At 45.8% G+C, this 22,002-nt stretch overlaps 1 protein-coding gene across 2 annotated transcripts in view; it reads left to right on the top strand.

Moving 5' to 3' along the window:
• Positions 1 to 4,075: 4,075 nt before the first annotated feature.
• Cxadr (CXADR Ig-like cell adhesion molecule) overlaps positions 4,076 to 22,002 on the top strand; it is a 54,246-nt gene continuing 36,319 nt past the window's right edge. For both annotated transcript variants that reach the window (XM_041678439.1, XM_041678438.1), the window contains exon 1: positions 4,076 to 4,235. In XM_041678439.1, coding sequence (XP_041534373.1) covers positions 4,193 to 4,235 — 43 coding nt within the window. In that variant the 5' untranslated portion in view covers positions 4,076 to 4,192. The remainder of the gene's footprint in view (positions 4,236 to 22,002) is intronic.

Genomic DNA, 22,002 nt, shown 5'->3' with positions numbered 1-22,002 from the left:
TGCTTGGATTAGGTTGGTGTAGTTTTCCATTGACTTTAATCACGGGACATGGGAGCACCAAGAGACACCCTAAAGGATCTCCTACACTCCAGACAAATTCAGTTATACCTCTATTGTGGAAAAACAATCCAATTTCTCCTTGGTAATCTGGATCTATACCCCTCCTAACATTGTTATTTCTTTCTTAGCCTGTTGACTTAAGGGCATCAGAAGCCCAAAGTGACCTGGGAAGTCTGAACCTCAGTCCAGTGGAATGTTCAGAGGAAGTCTGAACTTGTAGTTTGATGGAATGTTTGCTGTGCTCCTGGCAGGGAACTCCCCACTCTGGAACCAAAAATTCTAGGCCATCTGAACTTAAGGTTATTGAAAGACAAAGCACAAATTTTTCTAGTGGGTCACTAGAGTGATAGTGAGTGGAACTATTCCATGTAATTATTATTATTGGAAAGGGAATGGGAAAAGGGGGAAGGGAGGAGGGAGACTGGCCTCTGGTGACGGGAGCAGCAGAAGAGAAGAGAGACGGTGTGTGTGTGGGGGGGTGTGACTAGCCAGCAACCTGGTGGCAGATGGACTATATCGGACCACTTCCTCTAAAGGCTTCCACATAGATTTCTCAACCATAACAGCCCTCATTCTATTGGTCAGGGAACCAATGTTGGAGTTCTGACTTCTAAGTATATTTATCCCACTTAAATATTCTGGGGCTGGGAGAACACCTGCAGGATGAGTTTGAGTACCTGCTGGACCTACTATGAGTAAGACCAGTCAAAACTCCATTAGTCACCTGCCCTTCCCAAACTGCTACTTTAATGGGAAGGCCACAGTGTTTTTGAGGGGAGGGGGGGATCTTTTGGTATCAGCATCAATTTAAAACCAGTATCCAATTGACCTCAGAAAGTCTGATTGTTTCCTTTCCCCCAGTGTACAGTTATTTTTGTAAAAGACCATATGTTCCTCTGGGGAAGGACTGTAGAAAGGCTAACAGTAAAACTTTTTAGTGTTTGGGGGAACCTGGCCATCCCTTCATTCAAGGGGTTTTGGGTCTGCAAACTAGCTCAAGACTGGAAATTGGCTCACTGGATTTTATTCCCTTTTGCTACAATCCATAATTTCCGTAGGCTTCTTACCTGTTCCGTGCCTGGAAACACCATGCTTAATAAGCCAGTTTCAAAGGTCCACGTGAGTCAGGCCACCATAAAATCCACTTTGCATGTGCTGATCATGACAGGTCAGGCCGTCTTGGACACTGCCTATGTATCCCATTACGCTACAATCACCTTGCCTTTGGACAGTCGGTGCTGCCAAAGGCACCTGCTTCTCGGGGGGCCTGCGTTTAACTCATCCAAATGAACAGCAGTGTCTTGACCCGGAGGTCTGGCACATGGAAAGGGGCAACACTAAAGCTACTAAATGTGCTGGCGTCTCTCTCATAGTTTTGCATCTTACAGGATGACTGAAAGGCCTATATTCTGAACCTTCCCATTGTGGAGGATCAGGCTTTACTCAGTTTACCTATTCTAGCATTGCAGTTTCCCTGAGCCTTAAAATCCCCTCTCACCACTCAGCCAAGGAGTACCAGGCATCTCCAACTCCTTTTCAGTAGGCCGGCTTTGGACAAACACTTCAGCCAACTGTTCAGACTTTTGACACCTTTGTTAACTGTGCAAGCTTCTGTATTAAACCGAGAATCCCCATGCAAGGGACCCATATCAATAAACTCAGCCTTATCCAGTTTTACGCTCCTTTTTACCATTATCTCACATCTTTAAAAATCCACTCCTAGAACATGAGCAAAGAAGTCGGGACCACGAGGGATGCACCCACCCACTGAGACAGTGGAGCTGATCTATTGAGAGCTCACCAAGACCGGCTGGACTGTGACTGAAAAAGCATGGGATAAAACTGGACTCTCTGAACATGGTGAACAATGAGGCCTGATGAGACGCAAAGGACAATGGCACGGGGGTTTGATCCTACGTAATGTGATGGCTTTGTGGGAGCCCAGCCAGTTTGGATGTTCACCTTCCTAGATATGGACAGAGGTGGGAGGTCCTAGGTCTTACCACAGGGCAGAAAACCCTGACTGCTCTTTGGACTGGAGAGGGAGGGGGAAAGGAGTGGGGGGAGGGGGAGAAGGGTGGGAGGAGGGGGAGAAGGGTGGGAGAAGGGGGAGAAGGGTGGGAGGAGGGGGAGGGAAATGGGAGGCTGGGAGGAGGTGGAAACTTGTTTTTTTTTTTTCTCCTTTTCTCAATAAAAAAAAAAATCCACTCCTACATATATTCCCCAGACTTCTGCTTGAATGAATTAGTAAACTCTTTGTGCTGTTTAGTTGGGTAGTGCATCACCTCCTCCTAGACTATACATTCCCCCCCCCCCCCCCCCCCCCCCGTAGTTGCTTCTTTAGACTGAAGTCTGGTGATGTTTCTATCTTAATCATTGTTCTATGACCAAGGTAACTCTTAGAAAAGAAAGCATTTAATTGGGGCCTTGCCTACAGTTTCAGAGGTTTAGTTTATTATCGTCACAGCAGGAAGCATGGCCACAGGAAGGTGTGATGCAGAAGTAGCTGGGAACTACATCCTGATCTATAAGGAGAGGGAGAGAGGAGGAAACAGGGATAGGAAAAGAGGGAGAGAGATAAAGAGGGATGGGGGAGGGAGGGATGGAGGGGAGAGAGAGAGAAAGAGAGAATATGAATATCTGGGATGGGATTTTTGAAACCTCAAAGCCAGCCCACCGGTGACAAACTTCCTCCAACAAGGTCATGCCTTCTCCAAGAGGCTTCAGCTCCAGTTCCTTCTAATCCTTTCAAATATTGCCACTCCCTGATGACTAAGCATTTAAATAAATATATGAGCCTATGGGGACCATTCTTTTTTTTTTTTTTTTTTTTTTTTGGATTTTTGAGACATGGTTTCTCCGTAGCTTTTGGTTCCTGTCCTGGAATTAGCTCCGTAGACCTGCTGGCCTCGAACTCACAGAGATCCGCCTGCCTCTGCCTCCCGAGTGCTGGAATTAAAGGCGTGCGCCACCACCGCCCGGCTTATGGGGACCATTCTTATTCAAACCTTCACACCTGCCTGCTTTTCTTTCTGGTTCAATAAACAATAAGCCATTTCCAATATTTCTTTATTAGTTGCTACTCGTTGAGCGCTTTTATGTGCTCTGTGGGGTGCCAAGCATTTTTCCATACATGATTTTGTCCTCTCTAGAAAATAACTTGTTCACCCAGACCCCCAGCTCTAGCCATTGAACTGGTTGCTTCTATTTTCTATCTCCAGATAGAAATTCCACATCTCTACAGTTAAAAAAAAATTATTTGGGAAGAGCAACCAAGAACAAGCAGCAAGGAAAGGCCTGAAGACAACAGCCTGGGAGAGCCACAGGGCAGGATTCCCCAAGAGCCACTCCCTTCACCCTACCTAAGGCTATTCCCTGCCAGTCCCACGTTTAAAGCTCGCTTGTCCTTGTGGGCTAATTTCGGGGCTTGGTTAGCTCATAAACGCAAGGAGGAGAAAAGCCCAAAATATTTGTTAAGCCTGGAGCCTCGTTTTATGGTTCGAATGTACACAGGAGCGGAAGAAAAGCCTCACCCTAGTCTTCTCCAGGAACCTATCCATTCAAAAAGAAGGCGACAGATTCGCGGAGCTGTCGGATCGCCCAAGGGCACACCACGGGTGGCAGGAGGCCAGCACCGAAGCCCACAAAGTCCCGCAGCTGTGGTCGGGTGGAGTGTAGGAGCCTAGCTCAGGGTCTAGGGAAAGCGAACAATTCTGGCCTGGAGCGGTCCCCGGGGGAGGGCGTGACAGACGGCAGTTTCAGCGGAGAGACTGGCAGGCTGGTTCCTAGTTGACAAAGCAGCGAGGGAAGAAGGCTTGCGGGAGCTGGAGGTGGATCCCAGTGCAAGCAGGTGCAGGGCGCAAGACTGCAGAAGCTGGACAATTCCCTGGAGGGGGACGCCCGCTGCGCCTAGTTTCCATGACAACGCCAGGGCGCCAACACTGTGGGTTCTTGCCAAGGGGCTCCGGACTGCTGCCGGAAGTGACGCGTTCACCTGCCGAGCTGGGGCGGGGCACAGAGGTGCCTTCGTTGCTGCCTCTGCTGGGAGCTAGTCGGGAGTGTACCAGGCTTTGGAAAACCAAGGTTCCCCAGCTAAGAGCGTTTACCTTCAAGCTGCGACCGGGCAGCCACCATGGCGCTCCTACTGTGCTTCGTGCTCCTGTACGGGGTTGCGGGTGAGTGGGGCATCCTTCTGTCCCCAATTCCTTGCGCTCGCAGCCCGCGGCCTCCCGGGAACAATGGGGCGTGGGGGGAGGGGGCGGCTCAATTTGGGGCGCTGCTGTGGTGGTGACGGGTGGGCACCCATGCACCAGGGTGATATGGCCCGGCCACGCGCACCAGCCTAGAGAATGCATCTGTACCAGGAGTCGCGCAGGGGGCGTGGGGCGGCAGCGGAGCGGGGACCGGATCGCACCGAAGCGGTGGTCGGGGCTCGTGGAGCGGCGTGCGGGGCGCGCCTCCAGGGCAGCTTACCCTGGGGGACCGCTTAGCTTTATCTGCCCTTGTCTCTTTCCCGCGTCTGCCTGGGTGTTGTGTTCGCCAGCATTCCCCGATTTCCAAGCTCCCGGCTGCGAGTGTTTAGGTATCGGGTAGTCCAGGCGGGGAGACTGAATTACAAACGCCATTATTGAGAGAAGACTGAGCCGTTCGGTGTCAGTCGTCCTGGCTACCTCTAGGAAAGGAGCACCCAAGCTGCGCTAGCCGGGTGGATTTGGATCTCCAAGAATAGGCTAGCTCGACCGAGCCACCCCTAGACTGGGTATTAGGGAGCCAGTGTTGGGGAGGAGTTACCAAGGGTTGGTAGTGAGTTGATTCATTTTTTTTAAAAACGACGTTCAGGTGGTGAGTTGTGCGGTGTTAGCAATCGCCTAGTATATCTTTCAGCGGCAGAACCTCTTTCCGGGAGAAGGAAAAAGGACATTTAAATAATGCCTGGATCCCAGGACGCACACACATTTTGACACTTACAAATTTATCTTTTCCTAAGAGTGTTTTAACTAGTTGATCTCCTTGACTATACTAAGCATTTGGCGGAATTTAAAAACCAAATGAGTCCTAAAAAGGATTCCCGTGTACAACTCTAGAAGGCACGCGCGCGCGCACACAGTGTAGTCGCCAAAGATGATTTTGGGGGAGGGTCCCGGGAGTTGGGAAGGAGGTTGGATCAGTGGCGGCTCTGTCTTGTTGGGATGACTCTCTGCTTCCTGTTGAAATGTTAATTCCATTGTTGGATGCCGCAGCTGTGAACATTGCTCATGGGATCAACATTCTATTAACCGGTCTAATCTGAGGCGATCGCTCCACCTCCCCTCTTTTTGATACAGATCTTTTAGTCTTTGGCTGAAGTTTGGAAAGTAAATCTTCTGGGAAACCTGAAGGGTCATTGAACCAGTCTACTGAGTGTATCCCACCTTTGTTTTGTAAAACAAACTCAAGTTGAGTACGTGAGGTTGTGTTCCCGGGAGGAAATATTGTTTAGACCACGTCCAAAGCAGAAAGTGTAGGAGACCAACCCCCCCCCCCCCCCCCCGCGCCACACACACCTTTTTTGTATTTATTTTTTGATGAAGGAATGAGTTTTTTTTTTTCTTTCTTCTGAAATACCCCATTGATAGCCACTCTTTCCATTAAAGCTATTGTAATATACTTAGCCGTTCATTTCACAGAGTGGGGGCTAGGGTATGGTGAACATATTAAAGGACAACTGTTTTCACTCCAGCTTTCCTTTTCTTTCTTTCTTTTTTTTTTTTTTTTTTTCGAGACAGGGTTTCTCAGAGGCTTTGAAACCTGTCCTGGAACTAGCTCTTGTAGACCAGGCTGGCTTTGAACTCAGAGATCCGCCTGCCTCTGCCTCCTGAGTGCTGGGATTAAGGTGTGCCCCACCACCGCCCAGCTCACTCCAGTTTTTCTGCTTTAGAATTCAGGAATTCCCCAGTCATCGTCCCCCCGCCCCCATACCATTCACCCAAACTCAAATCCCAGACACCTCAGAAACTAATTGATTTATGAGTCTAAGTATTGGCTCTTAGGTGTAGTAATGGTGAGAAGTCTAGTTCATTGCTAACACAATTGATTCATATTTGCAAAATAAGCTTTATTTATTGACATACTGCCATGCTGTAGACTTGCCTTTGCAAGTTTTAAAAAGTCATTTATTTTTATTGAATGTTTATTAGTGTTTTGCCTGTGTGTATGTCTGTGTGAGGGAATGGGAGTCAAGACAGGTGTGTGCTTCCATGTGGATGCTGGGAATTGAACCTAGGACCTCTAGAAGACCAAGCAATCAGTGATCTGAACCCCTGAGCCATCTCTCCAGCCCAGCCCTGGTCTTTGCAAATTTTGTGTTATGTCCTGGACGCTGATGGGACTCTACAGGTCTATTTACTGTCTATGTAGTCCAAAGTTATCTGATTAGGAGCAATAGTGGAGCTGGAGCTGTAGTACTAAGATTAAACCCTTGATTAAACAGTTATTAAGCATGCTGAGGATAACCTTGAACACTTGACCCTCCTGCCTTTTCCCAGTGCTTGGCTTAGGAACTCAGGGCTCCAAGCATTCTCCCGACTGAGCTACACACATTCCCAGCTGTAACTGCCACTTTTCTAATGGCTAGTGGTGTTTTTTAAGGGTTCAGGGCTTGTCTGGAACTCAACTGTGTAGACAGCAAATTTAGCAGCAGCCCTGCTTCAGCTACTACTTCCTACTTGCTGGATTTGCAGGAGCACACCCCCATACCTGACCTGTATATACATTCCTTTAATCCCTCAAGTGACCCTTGAGGGTACATATCACAACCATCTCTATTGTCTGAGTAGAGAAACTGAGGCATGGAGTAGGTGTGTAAATGCATGTGCCACAGTCATGGTTTTGCTGCTCATTCTCCTCCTGTCACCGAGAGATTACACCTTTAAAGCAGCCACTTTTCTCTTTGATTACCTCTAATTGATATCCTCAGTTCTAACGCTGGTCACCCTTCACTTATGAAGAACCTGGTGTTGGTTTGACCATGTGTCAAATATTGAAGGCTTTTATGACTAACCTTTTAATTTCATGGCCTTGGTTGAGTGCTTCTGAGTCACTGTGAGGAACCTAAGATTTTTCTGGGCTTAGGACACTGTTGGAAACTAATATGGCTGAATGTACCCCATGTACCGAACTAGTTTTGTTTTTAGAGTGTCTCATGTACCCCAGGCTGGCCTCTAACCAAGGATGGGCTTTGAACTCCCAGTTCTTCTTCCTCTACTTCCCAAGTAGTGAGATTACAGATGTGAACCCTGAACCTAGCCAGCACCAGAATTTTTCTTTTAAAAAACCATCTGGGTGTAATGGCACGCTCCTTTAATCCCAGCAATCTGGAGGCAGAGGCAAGTAAATCTCTGTGAGTTCAAGGACAACGCAGGATGTGTGGAGAGACAACATAAAACAATCAAAAAAAAAAAAACCCACTGAAACCCCAAACAGCTAATTCTTTGAGGGTTTCATTCATGTATATCATGCATTTTGACCTTATCAACCTCCCATTTGCTCTTCGATTCTTCCCTAATGACCCTCTTTCCCCCTGCCATGTTGTCCTCCCAACTTCATGTCCTTTTACAGTCCAGTGAGTCCATTCAGTGCTGTCCCTATGTCTGTGGATGTGGAGCCGTCCACTGGAGCAGGTCCACGTGTGCAGGGCTGTAGGACCGTGCACTGGAGCACGGACCGCTTACGGAAGTTCAACGCCGCAGGTGAGACTTCATGAGCTCCTGTCTGTGATGGAAACTTGACTGGTTTGGTCTTAGTGTCAGCAGTTCCGAAAGTTTGTTCCCTAACAGGGTGCTGCTGCTTTTCGCTCTACCAGGGAGTAAAGCTTAAAACACCCCAATTGCCGGTCACCTGCCAGCCGTTTGATGGTGGCTATGCCACAGTCCGAAGGACACCCCAGGTGCTTCGTGTGTGCAGAACCAATGTACTGAGGAAGGGGTTGGGAAGGTGGAGGCCAAAGGATGCATTATTTTCAGTGGATCAGAGGAGTCCGTTTAGGAGATGTATTTGAACGTGTTGTCCTTAGTTAATAACATAGTCTTGAAAATTGCTGAGTAGATTTTAACTGTTACCACAAAAAATAGGTATGAGGTAATTGTCTATTATGTGGCTAGATGCAGTCATTCCAGAGCACACTGGTGTGCTCCTCCCTTCCATGCTCCTTCCTCCCGCCTCTGCTCCCTCCTCCCATGCATCTCTGGCTCTCTCTCACTATGTCATTGTACTGTTTTGTAGCCAGGCTGTCTGGGCAGTCATCCTTTTGCCTCAACTTCCTGAAAGCTGGAATTATGGGATTCTAGGCGTGAGCCTCCACACCACCATGCCAGCGTTCTGCTCTAAGCTCTGTGATGTGTTTACCATGAGCTTCTCTTTTGAAATCCCCGACACCTAGTTTTGGTTTTCCAACCAGCCGTCTTGTCCCTTACTGCTCTCTGTGTTAGCTTTTCCATGGTTTGGCATAGCCCTTTTTACGCTCTGTCCTAAGCCTGAGTGACCTCATATCTACAACTGCTTGACACGCCATGAAGATAATTTCCAGCTCAACTCACTTTGGATTCTGAACTATTTCCCTTTTCTTTTCTTCCCTCTTTTTCTACCTCTTGTTTCTTTTTCTGGGCCTGCTGTCATCTTGATTTTTTTTTTTCATTCTTTTCAAGTCTCTTTCCGTTGCTAGGGCAGGTTAGCCTGAAATGTACTATGTAGCCCAGGCTGGCTTTGAACTCATGACAATGTTTCTGTCTCGGCCCCACCAACTGCTGGGATTATAGTAGACATAAGCTGCCACATCTGCTTGAGTTACCATTCGACTGTCTGACAGTCAAGTTTTCACTTGCATACTTTAGATTTTTCCAAGTCCCTAAGTAAACTTTTCCATTTATTAGAAGATGAAAGGGTCTATTCAGTCAAGTATTTGTGGCTTATATGCTCTGTGCTAGGTGCCTCTACAATCACGTATGGTACAAATTGTAAAACCTATTAACGAAGATGTGTGGGATTTGCAATGAAGGATATGTGATGTGTCGGGGGGTTGAGAAGTTCAGTGGTTGTAAAATATATTAACAAAAACTGTTGAAACCTTTATTGTACATGAGTCATAAGATGGCCTAGGGTGGGGGCCGAGGTCTTTTTCTTTTTTAAGTGTTAACAAGTGCCCTATGATGTCACTGCTGACCATGTTTAGTGGACAGAGACGTAAAGGCTGTTTTGAGAGCTTGGCAGAAAATTATAGGTTGGTCAAGTCAGTCTTGCACACCCATGGTCCTGAGAGGCTGGCTGGTGGCGTTGTGAAAGTTCTCGAGTGGTAACAATGCAGTCACTCTGGAGGCAGGTAGAACTGCCCACTTTAGCTGGACTCCAGCCTTGATCTGCGCATGAATGGCCCCTGTAGACATGCTGTGCAGCGATGTTGGTCTTCCCCTTGGGTCTGGGAAGCTTCTTTGGGAGACGTGGTGAAGCCTTCTGTTCTTTTGTACCAAAGGGAGAACTTGGAGAGAAGCAGTGCAATTTCTGACTTGATTTTTGTGGTGATATCACAGTCTATGGGCAGAATAAAGAAAAGTGGGAGGTGTGTGTGTGTGTGTGTGTGTGTGTGTTTGACACAGAGTATCTCTCCGTAAGAACCTTGGCTGCATTGGAACTTGCTTTGTAGCCCACACTGGCCTTGAACTCAGAGATCCACCTGCCTCTGCTTCCCAAGCTCTGGGATTAAAGGTGTGGACCACCATTTGTTTTTTTTTTTTTTTAAAAGACTTCATTGTTTTTACTTTATGTGTATAAGTATTTTATGTAAATTATGTATGTGTACTTACTCCATACCTGATGTCTGGAGTGGCCAAAAGAGGGTTCCAGGTTTTTTGGAACTATGTAGCATTGAACAGAACCCAGGTACTCCACAAGAAGCCAGTGCTCTTACCTGCGAAGCCATCTCTTTAGCCCTTGACTAGGATCTTAGGATGGGAAGTAAAAAAAACAAAAAACAAATCCCCCAAGAAACCAGTAGGGAGATCTTTTAAAATCTAATCCCAGGAGAGGCAATGATCAGCAATCCTGAATTGAGGATCACTGCTGAAAAATGCCAACTACGAATACAAAGATGACAAAGGAGGTGGCAGAAACATCAGCAGCGCAAGCACAGGGTGAGATCATGGAAGCATCAAGGCGTGATAAGGGCTGCTGGAGAGCTGGACGGTGCAGTTGCTCTAGAGACCGATGGAGAAATGAGGTTGGTCCTACTGCCAGCAAGCGGTTGTGAAACTGGGGTCAATGGATTCCACAAGGACAGTTTCTGTATTGGTGATACAAAAGCTGTATTTTTAATAGGTTGCGTGGGTGTCCAGTTAGTGGGGACTAGAAACTGGACTTTGCACGTTGCCTTTTTAGCCCTAATTACAAAACAAGAAACCAGCAGTTCTTGCTTTTTCTTTTGTTTTTGTTTTTTGAGACAGGGTTTCTCTGTAGCTTTTGGTTCCTGTCCTGGAACTAGCTCTGTAGACTAGACTGGCCTCGAACTCACAGAGATCCGCCCGCCTCTGCCTCCCGAGTGCTGGGATTAAAGGCGTGCGCCACCACCTCCTGGCCAGATCTTTCTTTTTCTCATTTCAGATCAAAAATCTCAAAATCCTCGTTATTTGAATATTGTTTCTCCCGCAGATGAACTCCCGAACCCTTTGGATGCTCAGGGATGACACTCTCCTATCTCATCTCTTACTTCTGGACCTCATCAGTGCTGAACTTTCTCCTCTGTGTGCTTTCAACCCCGTATTTCCAGAACCGTCATGACTGCCGTCTTTTCCTGTCTTAGCCAGACTTTGTGAAGCAGCTGCCTGCATTTGCTGACTCAATTCTCCCCTTTCATGTCACGTCCTTCCTTCCCATGCTTCTGTGAAGCTGCGGTGGTTGTCCACACCGAAGTTACCGCTGTGGCTGCGTCACGCCTTACCTCTTCAACCTTGTGGCAGAAATAGCTTTGTTGGGGCTGGAGAGATGGCTCAGTAGTTAAGAGCAGTGGCTGCTCTTCTAGAGGACCCAGATTCAATTTCCAGCACTTACATGGTGGCTCAAAAATCATCTGTAACTCTAGTTTCTGGAGATCTAATACCCTTTTCTAGCCTCTGTGGGCACTGCATACTCGTGATGCCTACACAGGCAAAACAGTCATACACAGAAAATTAAAAATAAGAAACCAAACCCTGTTAAACAGTCTCTCCCCTCCCGGGCTCGTGCTTATTTTCCTCCCTGCTAATCAATCTGGGTCCTGTCTTGCTAGTCTTGATGTGCTGTGCTCAGTTCCCCACTTGTACTGTAAGCACAGATTTCCCAGGTTTCCTGGCTTTGGTTACCATTTCATTGCTCGCAGCCACTGGTCTATTTCTAGTTTCTCACAGCCTTCGCCCATCCCGTCATGCCACCCCCCTCTCTCCACTTAGACTTCACACTTCACTGAGCCTGTTCCTTCTGACATTATCTCAGGCAGAAGTGTGGCATTTGACTCTACTCTCTCATCCATTCTCATCCTGTTCTAAGATGTGTGTCCCTCCAGCACCGAGCTGCTTGGGTCATAATATCATAGCATCTTCACAGCAGGCCTTGCTCAGGTGTACCTCCTCCTGTGTTCCAGGCCTGTCCCTTTAACACCAGACACACCTTATTATGACTGGGTTTCTCACCAGCCTGATGCTTTCTTGAGATAAAGACTGTATTTGCCCTCTCCAGCTTACACTCCTTGGATGCGTGCCAAAAGGTCCTCAAAGCACTTGGGAATGACCTTGAATGGCAAGAGCATTTGAAGGTCAGAGGGGGTTGATGGAAGAGGTGAGCAAGGCCTGGCCGTGTCTTCCCACCTGGGCAGCTCTGTGTAGCTTTGCCTGGTTGCTCAGGAATGGGCAGCCCGTTTCCACTCCAGCCCAAGCTCGAGTGTTCTGTTTCCAGTCTGTTCTTTCCTTCTCATGGTTGCCACACTTCCCGAGTCTACACACGAGACATCAGCGGGTGAAAACGGATCCTTTTGTGAGAAAATAAAGGAAATATCTAAGCTGGGGATTTTGACTGTGTCTGTTCAGTGGTCAACAAGTCGTGGATGTGAACTCTGAAATAATTGGAGTAAACCAGGAAGCAAGTAGCAGCTAACCGGAATGACCTTAGAACCTTGGCTTCCTGGCTTTCACCTAACTTATGCTGCTTAGGAAAAGAAACCCAATAGTCTTAAACAGCAGGTCTCAACCTGTGGGTCTCAACCCATTGGGTTTGTGTATCAGATAGCCTGCATATCAGATATTACATTATTGTACATAGCAGTAGCAAAACTACAGTTATGAAGTAGCAATGAAAATAATTTACTGGTTGGGGGTCAGCACATCATGAGGAACTGAAGGGTCACAGTGTGAGGAAGCTTGAGAACCAGTGCTCTAAAATTATTGTTAGATTGGTTTTCATATTTAGGTTTTCTTGTTGAAGCTGGAGAGAGAGCACAGTCAGTAAAAGTGCATGGCATGCAAGCATGAAGACCTGAGTTCAGTCCCCAGAACTCATAAAAAGCCAGACGTAGGCACCGAGGAGGCAAGGACAGGGGTGTCTGCAGCTCCTTGACTGGTCAAGCATGACTGTGAGCTCCCAGGCCAAGAGACTGTCTCCAAAAAGTCAAAGTGGATGGTGTGTGATGTATGACACCTGAGACTGTCCTTTGCCCTACACACACACACACACACACACACACACACACACACACACACACACAGACACACACGTATAAAAGATGTTTTCTTTTTCCTTATTCATAGTGTCTTGTTAGGCCTCACCTCTCCAAAATGATGGGATTACGGAAATCTTCCATAGTGGCTCTGGGGTTAGATCATTTCCTAGACACTAGACAATAAAAAAATAAGTTTTCAAACTCTCCTTTGTTTTCAACTGAATTTCCAAGTTGGGCTGAAGGTATAGATGGAGGAATGGGAGGAGTGTAGGTGACCCCCTTGGCATGGTGATAGGATTTCTTCTGAAAACTGGAACCAGCTGCTCTTACTTTTCTGCAGATTTACTTTTCCCAGCCCATTTCTGACTCTTGGCTAATGCAGGACAAAGTAGTTAAACAGGTTCTCTTAGTAGTAACAACAGGGATGATGAAGGTGGAGAAGGTAAACTATTGATGAGGCCAAGGAGGTAACATTGTATCTCCGATGCTCTGGAACCTTTCTCCTTTCCTTGTCTCACCCATCTTGATTTGGACTAAGGGGTTGGCTGGTTCAGAGCTTTGTCCTTAACCATCTCACCTGGAGTCAGCAGTGTTTACCGTTGATTGTAATGGACAGGGTGCATGGAGAAGACTGCTTCCTGCTCTTGAAAGAAGGAAAACCACGGCGGTCTGGTATTACCGGTGTTTGTTCTTTAGTATTTGAGAAAAGGGCCTGGCACAGTTAAATGAACTAACACATTCATACTGAGGAAATACAGATGTCTTTGGAAACAAGTCCATTTCCGTGACATGAAAGATGTTTAGACTGAAAGAAGGAAGGAGACTCGTGGATACTGCTGGACCTTCTGAAGCCACAGGTCTGCTTTCCCGGAAGCTTTCCAGGTTTCTTAAAGAACAAATAGAGGCTTTGACTCCAGAAGCAGTGAGCCTAATGCCATGAGTCATGTTTGCTAAGTCCTTAGAGTGATGATGTCACCAGTGCCTTCAGACTCACCAGTAAACAATGTTTTGAACTTGAAAACTGGGAAAATTCCCATGTTTTCAAGTAGTTGGATATAAACTTTCACCTTGTTTTGTACTGGAATAGTGTTGTAAGAACTGTAATTATTCCTTACTTGTTCATTGTAAATTTGACCACTTCAGACCAGTCTAGAGCCAGGCATGATGGTGCATGCCTTTAATCCCAGCACTCTGAGGCAGAAGCAGGTGAATCTCTGAGGCCAGCCTGTTCTACAGAGCAAGTTCCAGGGCAGCCAGGGCTGTTACACAGAGAAATTGTGTCTCCAAAAAAAAGCAGAAAGCAAGCAAGCAAACAAACAAAAAAAGAAAACAACCTAGAATGGGTTGAGTCCAGGGTAGAAAAGTGAATATACCCTGTTGTTTGTTTGTTTGTTTTTTTGACGTGTCTTTGTATAAACCATGCTGGAGTTGATCTCCCTGCAGCCAGCCAATCACAGTCTCTGGAAACCTGTGACTGCAGTATTGGGCCACCACTCAGGGTTCCTTGTTTTTGAAATTTTATTTGAATCTGTCCTCTTAATAGCCTTGAGATAAGAAGGACATCCATCATTCAAAATTGAGGAATCAAAGCTTGCATCCACTTGATTGTGGCCATGACGTCAAACGGTGCTGTACACTGAAAGTGTCAATGCTGCCTGCATTTGCCATTAGAAATTCTCTTCCAGCCATATCTAGAAAGGAAAGATGGAGTTAACTGAATAACTTTTAGCCTGGTTTATATAAAACACATTTCCATATATGATCAAATTAAACATATTGAGATAGTGAATATTTCTTTTCCAAGTAGTCCTTGAAATTTGGTTAGTGTTTCCATTTATAGCTCATTATAGCGCATTTCAGCTTGCATTAGACACTTGTCCAGTAGCTGGCAGTGACCGTAGTGGCCAGCATAGATCTAGAATGCGAATCAATACTGCTATAGCCAGTCCTAGAACGAATGCTTACTCAGAAAATGCACCAAAGCAGTGTGTCAGTAAAGCTAAGGGAGTGTGCCTTTTGTATTACTCTTGTCAGTGTGTCGGGAAAGCTAAGGGAGTGTGCCTTTGTATTACTCTTCTCAGGTTTTACCTTTCAAGTAATTATGCGTGTCACACAGTATTTTCTGTTGGCAGTGAGCTAAATCAAGTCTCTCGTTTCTTATTTAGTTTCTCTTAATTATCAGAGCAATTGTTACATGGACACAATGATGTCAGCTCCCCTTACTTGATAATTATGAATATTGTGCATTTTACATGGTAGACAGAAAAACATATATACACAAATGTATATCTTAAACTTGCCCATAGGGAAATATATGCATTTTGTGGAGGGTACCAAATAACCAGGTTACTGCGACCCTAGTGGTGGATGAGGAGTTTGAATTCACTTTGGGACATTGGGAAGGCATTTATACCATGATTAAAGCAGCCAGTTTAGACATGCATATCACAGGATGTAAGTGACCTTTTCTGTACCAATTTAGGAGTTGTTTTTTTTTTTTATATAAGGTGAAACACTATTTACTGATTTTGGTATGTCCATTTGTTACGTTTCTCATTTCATTCCAGTGTTTTCTTACTGCTTTTGCCAAGTAGTTCCTTTCCAGGCTTACGTTCATGAAAAGGGAAGAGAAGGCAGCTGAGGTTTTTATAAGGAAGCTAGGAGATTTCCTAAAATGGAGTGATACATCGCATTTCATGAAGGCCATGAAAATATTCACCATGGCAACCATTCTTGCTTTTACCCATAATGCAAGATAACCTATTTGCATTTGTTTGTTGGACACATGTAAAATTAGCAGCTGTGTAGTGGAGTCCGTGGGGAAGACAATTACTGCTTAGATAGGACAGAGCTGGAGTCACTGGTCAGAGTTGAAATGTGAATGCAGCCTTTCAAGAGGGGGTCTTTGTGAGGGGCTGGGGAAAAGGGGTCTCAATCTAGGTCAGCCCTACTTATAGCTGCGTGCTCCTCGCCTGCCTTCCCGTGGTTATTTACATGCTCCTTAGTCCTGGCTTTTTCTATATTAGATGTTTGTCACAGGCAATCGCAATTCCTGTGGAAGTTTGAAGGAAATAATGCGTAGTTTTTGCTGAGGAGCTGCAGTGTCCCTCCGGATAGAAATGAGAAGGCCCTGTTCTGGGGAGGAATCAGACATTTTCTTCTTTAATTTCTCGCACCCCAGTGGAAACTAAACCAGAACTCTACTGTGTATTTCCAGTCTTCCAGGTGTCTTACCCCGTGTTTCCAACAAGATTTTATTTCTCTGAGGTTTTCATGCTTAAATCCAGGTGTAGTGCATGTCCTTTTTTTTTTTTTTTCTGACTTACAAGCAGGTTCGAAATGCTTCATTTCATTTACTTGGACAGGATCACAAGTCTACTGTCTACTGTTCCTGTCCTCTTCTTGAAGGCCATGTTCCTCAAAATAGCAGTAGCTTCTGTTCTTGCTTGGGTCCCCTCGTCATTCCAGTCAGATGTATCCTAGTCCACATCCATGGAGCTGTGCTGGAGTTGACCCAGGCAGCCAGCGATCATCAGAACTAGAACAAACCTTTTATTGCCGTGTTTAGTTCCGACTGTTTGGAACACCCTGCTACTAAGTGCTAATAGACAAAAGACCCAGAGCGGTCTACATCCTAACAGGAGGGGTGGGTTTGATGTGTTTATTCATTATATATTGTGCTGGCTTGTCTTACGTCAACGTGACACACAAACTAGCGTATCGGAAAGGAGGGAGCCTCAGTTTGTGGGAATGCCTCCATAAGATCCAGTTGTAAGGCATTTCCCTATTTAGTGATTGATGGGGGAGGGCTCAGCGCATTGTGGGTGGGGCCATCCCTGAGCTGGTGGTCCAGTGTTGTGCAAGAAGGCAGACTGAGAAAGCCAAAAGAAGCCAGCCAGTAAGTATTGTTCTTCCACAGCCTCTGCTCAGGTCCTGCCCTGACTTCTTTCAGTGATGCACAGGGCTGTGGAAACGTAAGCCAAATAAACCCTTTCCTCCACAACTTGCTGTTCAGTCACGGTGTTTCATTGCAGCAATAGAAACCCTGACTAAGACACATTCTCTAGGCATGCACCACTGTGTCCAGTTTATGGCACCTGAAGCTTCCTGCACGCTCGCCATGCGGCACCCTGTTAAGTAAGCTATGGTCCCCGCCTGAGATGGGCTTTTATGATGACAATGACCTGCCTATTGTCCTCTATTTATTGAAGAGAGAACTCTGGCCTACTGGACTCTGTCCTTAAACTATGTGCCTGAGAGTTTGGAAGCATTGGGTACCCAGAGGTAAGCTGCTTGAGAAATACGCTGGGAATAGAACTCTGCGCCTTTGGAAGAACAGTACGTGTGCTGTTGGTTGCTTTTATTCTCCAATCTTTGGGTGGCTTGCCACCCAGTTCCCAAATAAATCACACAGAGGTTTATTCTTACTTATGAATGCCTGGCCTTAACTTGTTTCTACCTAGCTTTTCTTAACTTAAATTATCCTGTCCTATCTTTTGCCTCTGGGCTTCTATATTTCTCTATTCTACATACCTTTCTTGACTTGGTACTCCATGGCTTGCTGTGTAGCTGGGTGGCTGGCCCCTGATGTCCTCCTCTCCTCCTTTTCTCATTCCTCTATCTTCCCTTTCTAGATTTCTCCTTCTATTTATTCTGTCTACGTGCCAGCCCTGCCTGTTTCACTTTCCTGCCTAGCTATTGGCCGTTCAGCTCTTTATTAGACCAATCAGGTGTTTTAGACAGGCAAACTAACACAGCTTCACAGAGTTAAACAAATGCAACATAAAAGAATGCCACACATCTTTGCATCATTAAACAAATGTTCCACAGCATAAACAAATGTAACACATCTTCAACTAACAGTCTACGACAGTATGTGTTCTTAACCACTGAGCCAGCTCTCCTGACCCTGACATACGTGCATTATTCTATTTGATCCTACTACAGTAACGAATGCATTTTTACATTTTTTTTAAGTTTATTTTATTTTATACACATTGGTGTTTTTGTCTTCATGTATGTCTGTGTGAGGGTGTTGGATCCCATAGAACTGGAGTCACAGACAGTTGTGAGCTGCTTTGTGGGTGCTGGGAATCGAACCCTGGTTCTCTGGAAGAGCAGTCAGTGCTCTTAACCACTGATCCATCTATCTCTCCAGCCTTTTTTTTAATTATTACAATTTATTTGTTTTCCAGCACAGGGTCTCACTGCATAGCCCAGGTTGGCCTTGAACTCACAAATATAGAGTAGACTAGTTTCAGACACTTGGTGATCCTCCTGCCTCAGCTTCCTGAGTGCTGGTTCTAGGGATATACCACTGTACTTAGACAGCATTATTACTGTTTATTTTCATCTTCAATGTGAAAACATTTAGTCACCATGAGGCTATAAATTGCTTACAGATAATTTTATAAGCAAACTTTGAATTTGAACTCAGATCTGACCTTACATCCCTCGCTGTTCATTGAATAACTTACTTCTATAATTCAGGCTGTGAATGTTTTCCACCACACTTATTGAGGGGTAGATTCTGAGCTGCTAAGTTGTTGACGTGCTGATGGGCGCAGGGGGAGGAGATGATGTAGGCAAAAGCATCTTTTTGCTTGGTTGATGGACTACACTTAGAGAACATTTCATTCTGAAACAGATAATTTAGTTCAACACCTTTAATTTATGCCTGAGGCCCAGAGAGTCAACTTGTCCAAAGTGACACAAACAGCTCGCTCTCTCTCCCTCTCTCTCTCTGCTCTCTCTGTCTCTGTCTCTTTGTTGCTCGTGTGTGTGTGTGTGTGTGTGTGTGTGTGTGTGTGAGTTGTAACAGATGACTAGTCTGGTATTTATTTCTCTACTAAAAAGAACCCACCCAGTCTCTGAACCAAGTGCCTAAGAGAAGGTCTACTTGGAAGTTTAGTGTAGAGGCTGGGGAGCTGGCTCAGCCCTCAGAAACGGGTACTGCGCAGACTCAAGTTCAGGTCTCAGTATCCATGTTTTGTGGCTCATGACTACCTATAATTCAGGCTCCAGGACATGTGCTGCCCTCTACTGGACTGTGTGGGCACTGCATTCAGGTACACAAACCCACAGCCACTCACACGATTAAAAACAAAGTATGGGCTAAAAAAGAAGCTAGTGTAGAAGAGACTTTGTGCATGTTTCAGCCTCTCCCCATCTCACAGATCTAGAGGTTCTGATGGTGGACCCTGCCCTGTCTAGGATTGGGGATTCGTGCAGGACGATTGTGACTGAGAAGCCCTGGCCTGTCCCCACCTTCATATGGGATTACTATGGCTGAGTTGTAGGCAGCTTGTTTCATTTGTATTTTGCTCCATTACAAGTTAAGCTACCTCTCAATGTCTCTGATTCTGTGCAAAGTAGGGATACTGTTAATATCTCTGTCGTGGCGTTTTTAATCTCTAGATAGTGGTTCTCAACCTTCTAACGCTGCGGCCTTTTAATAATATAGTTCCTCATGTTGTGCTGACCCCCAGCCATACAATTATTTTCACTGCTACTTTGTAACTGTAATTTTGCTACTGTTACGAATCGTAATGTAAATAGCTGACTTGCACATGGTCTTAGGTGACCCCTGTGAAAGGGTTGTTTGACTCCCAGGTTGAGAACCCCAGCTCTAGAGCACTTTGAAAAGTGAGAGGCATTTAGTGAGTACTCTTCCTGTTTATTAAGATGATGGCTTCAAGCTGGGTGTTGTACACAGCTCTGTTCGTAACACCCACAGTCTAAGGTAGAAGGATCTCAAGTTTGAGGTCAGCTAAACCATGAGACCCTGTCTCAAAAAGTTACCTTTCCCTGGTGGTTTCCATCCCACTGCGTTTCCTGGGTATATGGTGTTCGATTCTTCTCATTGTGGGGTGTCGACTCTTGCCATTTATAAAATACTAAAGTATCCATGTGCTAGTTTTTGCTGTTGCTAATTTATCTATTAGCATTCTTATCTTGGCAGATAGAAGTGATAATTGAACAACTAAAATATAGCAGCCCCCACCCTTGTGAGATTTCCCCACAACATATAAAGGACTAATTGAAGTAATTAATTAAGACATTTAACCACTCCCCTGCCTATCTACCACACCTCCCTCCCTCCCTCCTCCTCTTCTTCCTCACGCAGGTCAGGTCTCAGTGTGACCTGAAATTTCCAGTCTGGCCCAGGCTGACCTCAAACTCAGTCTCAGCTTCTGAAGTGCCAGGATTACCCATGTATGCCACTACACTCAGCCCAGCCCACCCTCTCCTCGTCCCGCCCCGCCCCACCCCCTCTCTGGTTGAAAAACCAGGACAGTCAGGTGACTTTCTAAAGCATGACTAATCCCAGAGGAACTTCCTGGCAAGAAGGTTGGCACAGGTTGGTGAAACAGGAAGGAATCGAATGCAAGAGCATAGATAACCAATTCCTTTTGGCACAGACCTGACTTTTCTGTGATGTGGTCACCAATAGCAAGTCTGCAGTGTTGGTGATTAAGCTACAAAATTCTGCTTGTCCTTATCTGTTGACTGAGGTTTCTGTCCCACCCGGTTCCACAATCATTCAGTCCCAAAGAAATATGGCCTATTAGCTCAGGCTTCTTATTAACTCTTTTTTTAAATTGATACTTATTGTGCTCTACATTTTTCTCTGCTCCCCTCCCTGCCTCTCCCACCCCCCTTCAATCCTCTCCCAAGGTCCCCATGCTACCAATTTACTCAGGAGATCTTGTCTTTTTCTACTTTCTACTTCCCATGTAGACTACATCTATGTAATTCTCTCTTAGTGTCCTTTCTTATTAACTCTTATAACTTATATTAGCCCATAATTCTTGTCTGTGTTAGCCATGTGGCTTGGTACATTTTTCAGCGAGGCAGTCACATCTTGCTTCCTCTGTGCCTGGGTGGGAACTGCAGACTGTATCTTTCCTCTTCCCAAAATTCTCCCACTCTCATTGTCCCACCTCTACCTCCTGTGTGGTCGCCCGCCTATACTTCTGCCTGACTACTGGCCAATCAGCAATTTTATTAATAAAACAGCATTTTATTAAGAAACAAATCTTTACAGGGTAAAACCATTGTCCCCACAGCACTTATCAATCACTTTAATGTGTGCTTTGCTAGTTTGTTTAATTTACTTCTTGAAATTGAGCCAGAGAGTCGCTGTCTTCTTTTTGTCTTTGTGGACTAGAGTGAAGTCTTGAGGATGCCCTCTCTATAAAGCAGTTTTGGGCGATGGCTGGCTGCACATAAGCGTCTTGTGTAACAGTTGCCACACACAGATCCCGGCTTTGAGGAAGTGAAGGGAAAATGCTGGAATTATCAGCCTGAAGATCAGCCATCTTCTAGAAAAGGGACTGCTGCTCTCCTGAGGGCTACCTCGGGAGTATCACAGTGAAGCGCAGATTGCCCGACATTGCGCAAACAGGCTCCAGGCCCCAGCAGGTTTCTGATTTTAAGGGAGTTAAGACTATGTTGACTGTAGAGGGAGGAGAAAGGAGGACATAAAGCTGCATTTTGAGTCCCCTGCACTATAAGGCATTCTGTGCCAAGGTGGCTAGGTGAGTCAGTCAGCTTCAGAGTTCCGGGAGGTAAGAATATTGTAAGAATATTATTGTATTATCTGGCATGGGAGACGTTTGTATGTAACTATGTAACTTCCCCCAAAGAACAAGGAAAGGGATATGTGTGTTAACAAGGTGACTTTAATTAAAAAAAAAGTAAAACAATTCTTGATTGTTACAAAAGTTGACTAAAAAGTAGTATTTTCAGTGCGCTGTCACGTGCCCTCCGCAGCTGTAAAAATGCATGCATTTCTCTCGGGGCCTCGGCACTCGCAGCTGTCTGGTTTATTTTGGCACATGCGCATTCTACAGGGCTGCTCCCATCGGCTTCACTCTCTTCTTCAGGTATCTCCTCTCCCATCTTTCCAGGGCCTCTGAGACTCAGGCTCTGGCAGGAGTGACAACTCTTCAGGTCTTTTCTGTGGCAGGCTCCTTGGTCTGGTCTCCTTTATCAGCCCCATCAGCCTTTTCTTTTAGCAAGGAGGCTATGGGGAGGAGCCCTGCAGGGGAAGGCAGTCTGAGTTTCTCCCCGATTGATTTGGCTACTGTTTCTTTTCTTTTACTGTGTTTTTAACTGGATGATTGAAGTTGTGACTTAACTCAGCAAGATTACTATGTCCTCTCCTTAACATGGCCACCATGTCGAACGTGTTTTCAGCACTCCAATGGCTGAGGCAGACAGATCTT

The sequence above is a fragment of the Microtus oregoni genome, unplaced genomic scaffold (assembly GCF_018167655.1).
Source record: "Microtus oregoni isolate MIOR12 unplaced genomic scaffold, Mior012 000030F_ref0000283, whole genome shotgun sequence".
Taxonomy (NCBI): Eukaryota; Metazoa; Chordata; class Mammalia; order Rodentia; family Cricetidae; genus Microtus; species Microtus oregoni.
This window is presented reverse-complemented; position numbering and strand designations above follow the sequence as displayed.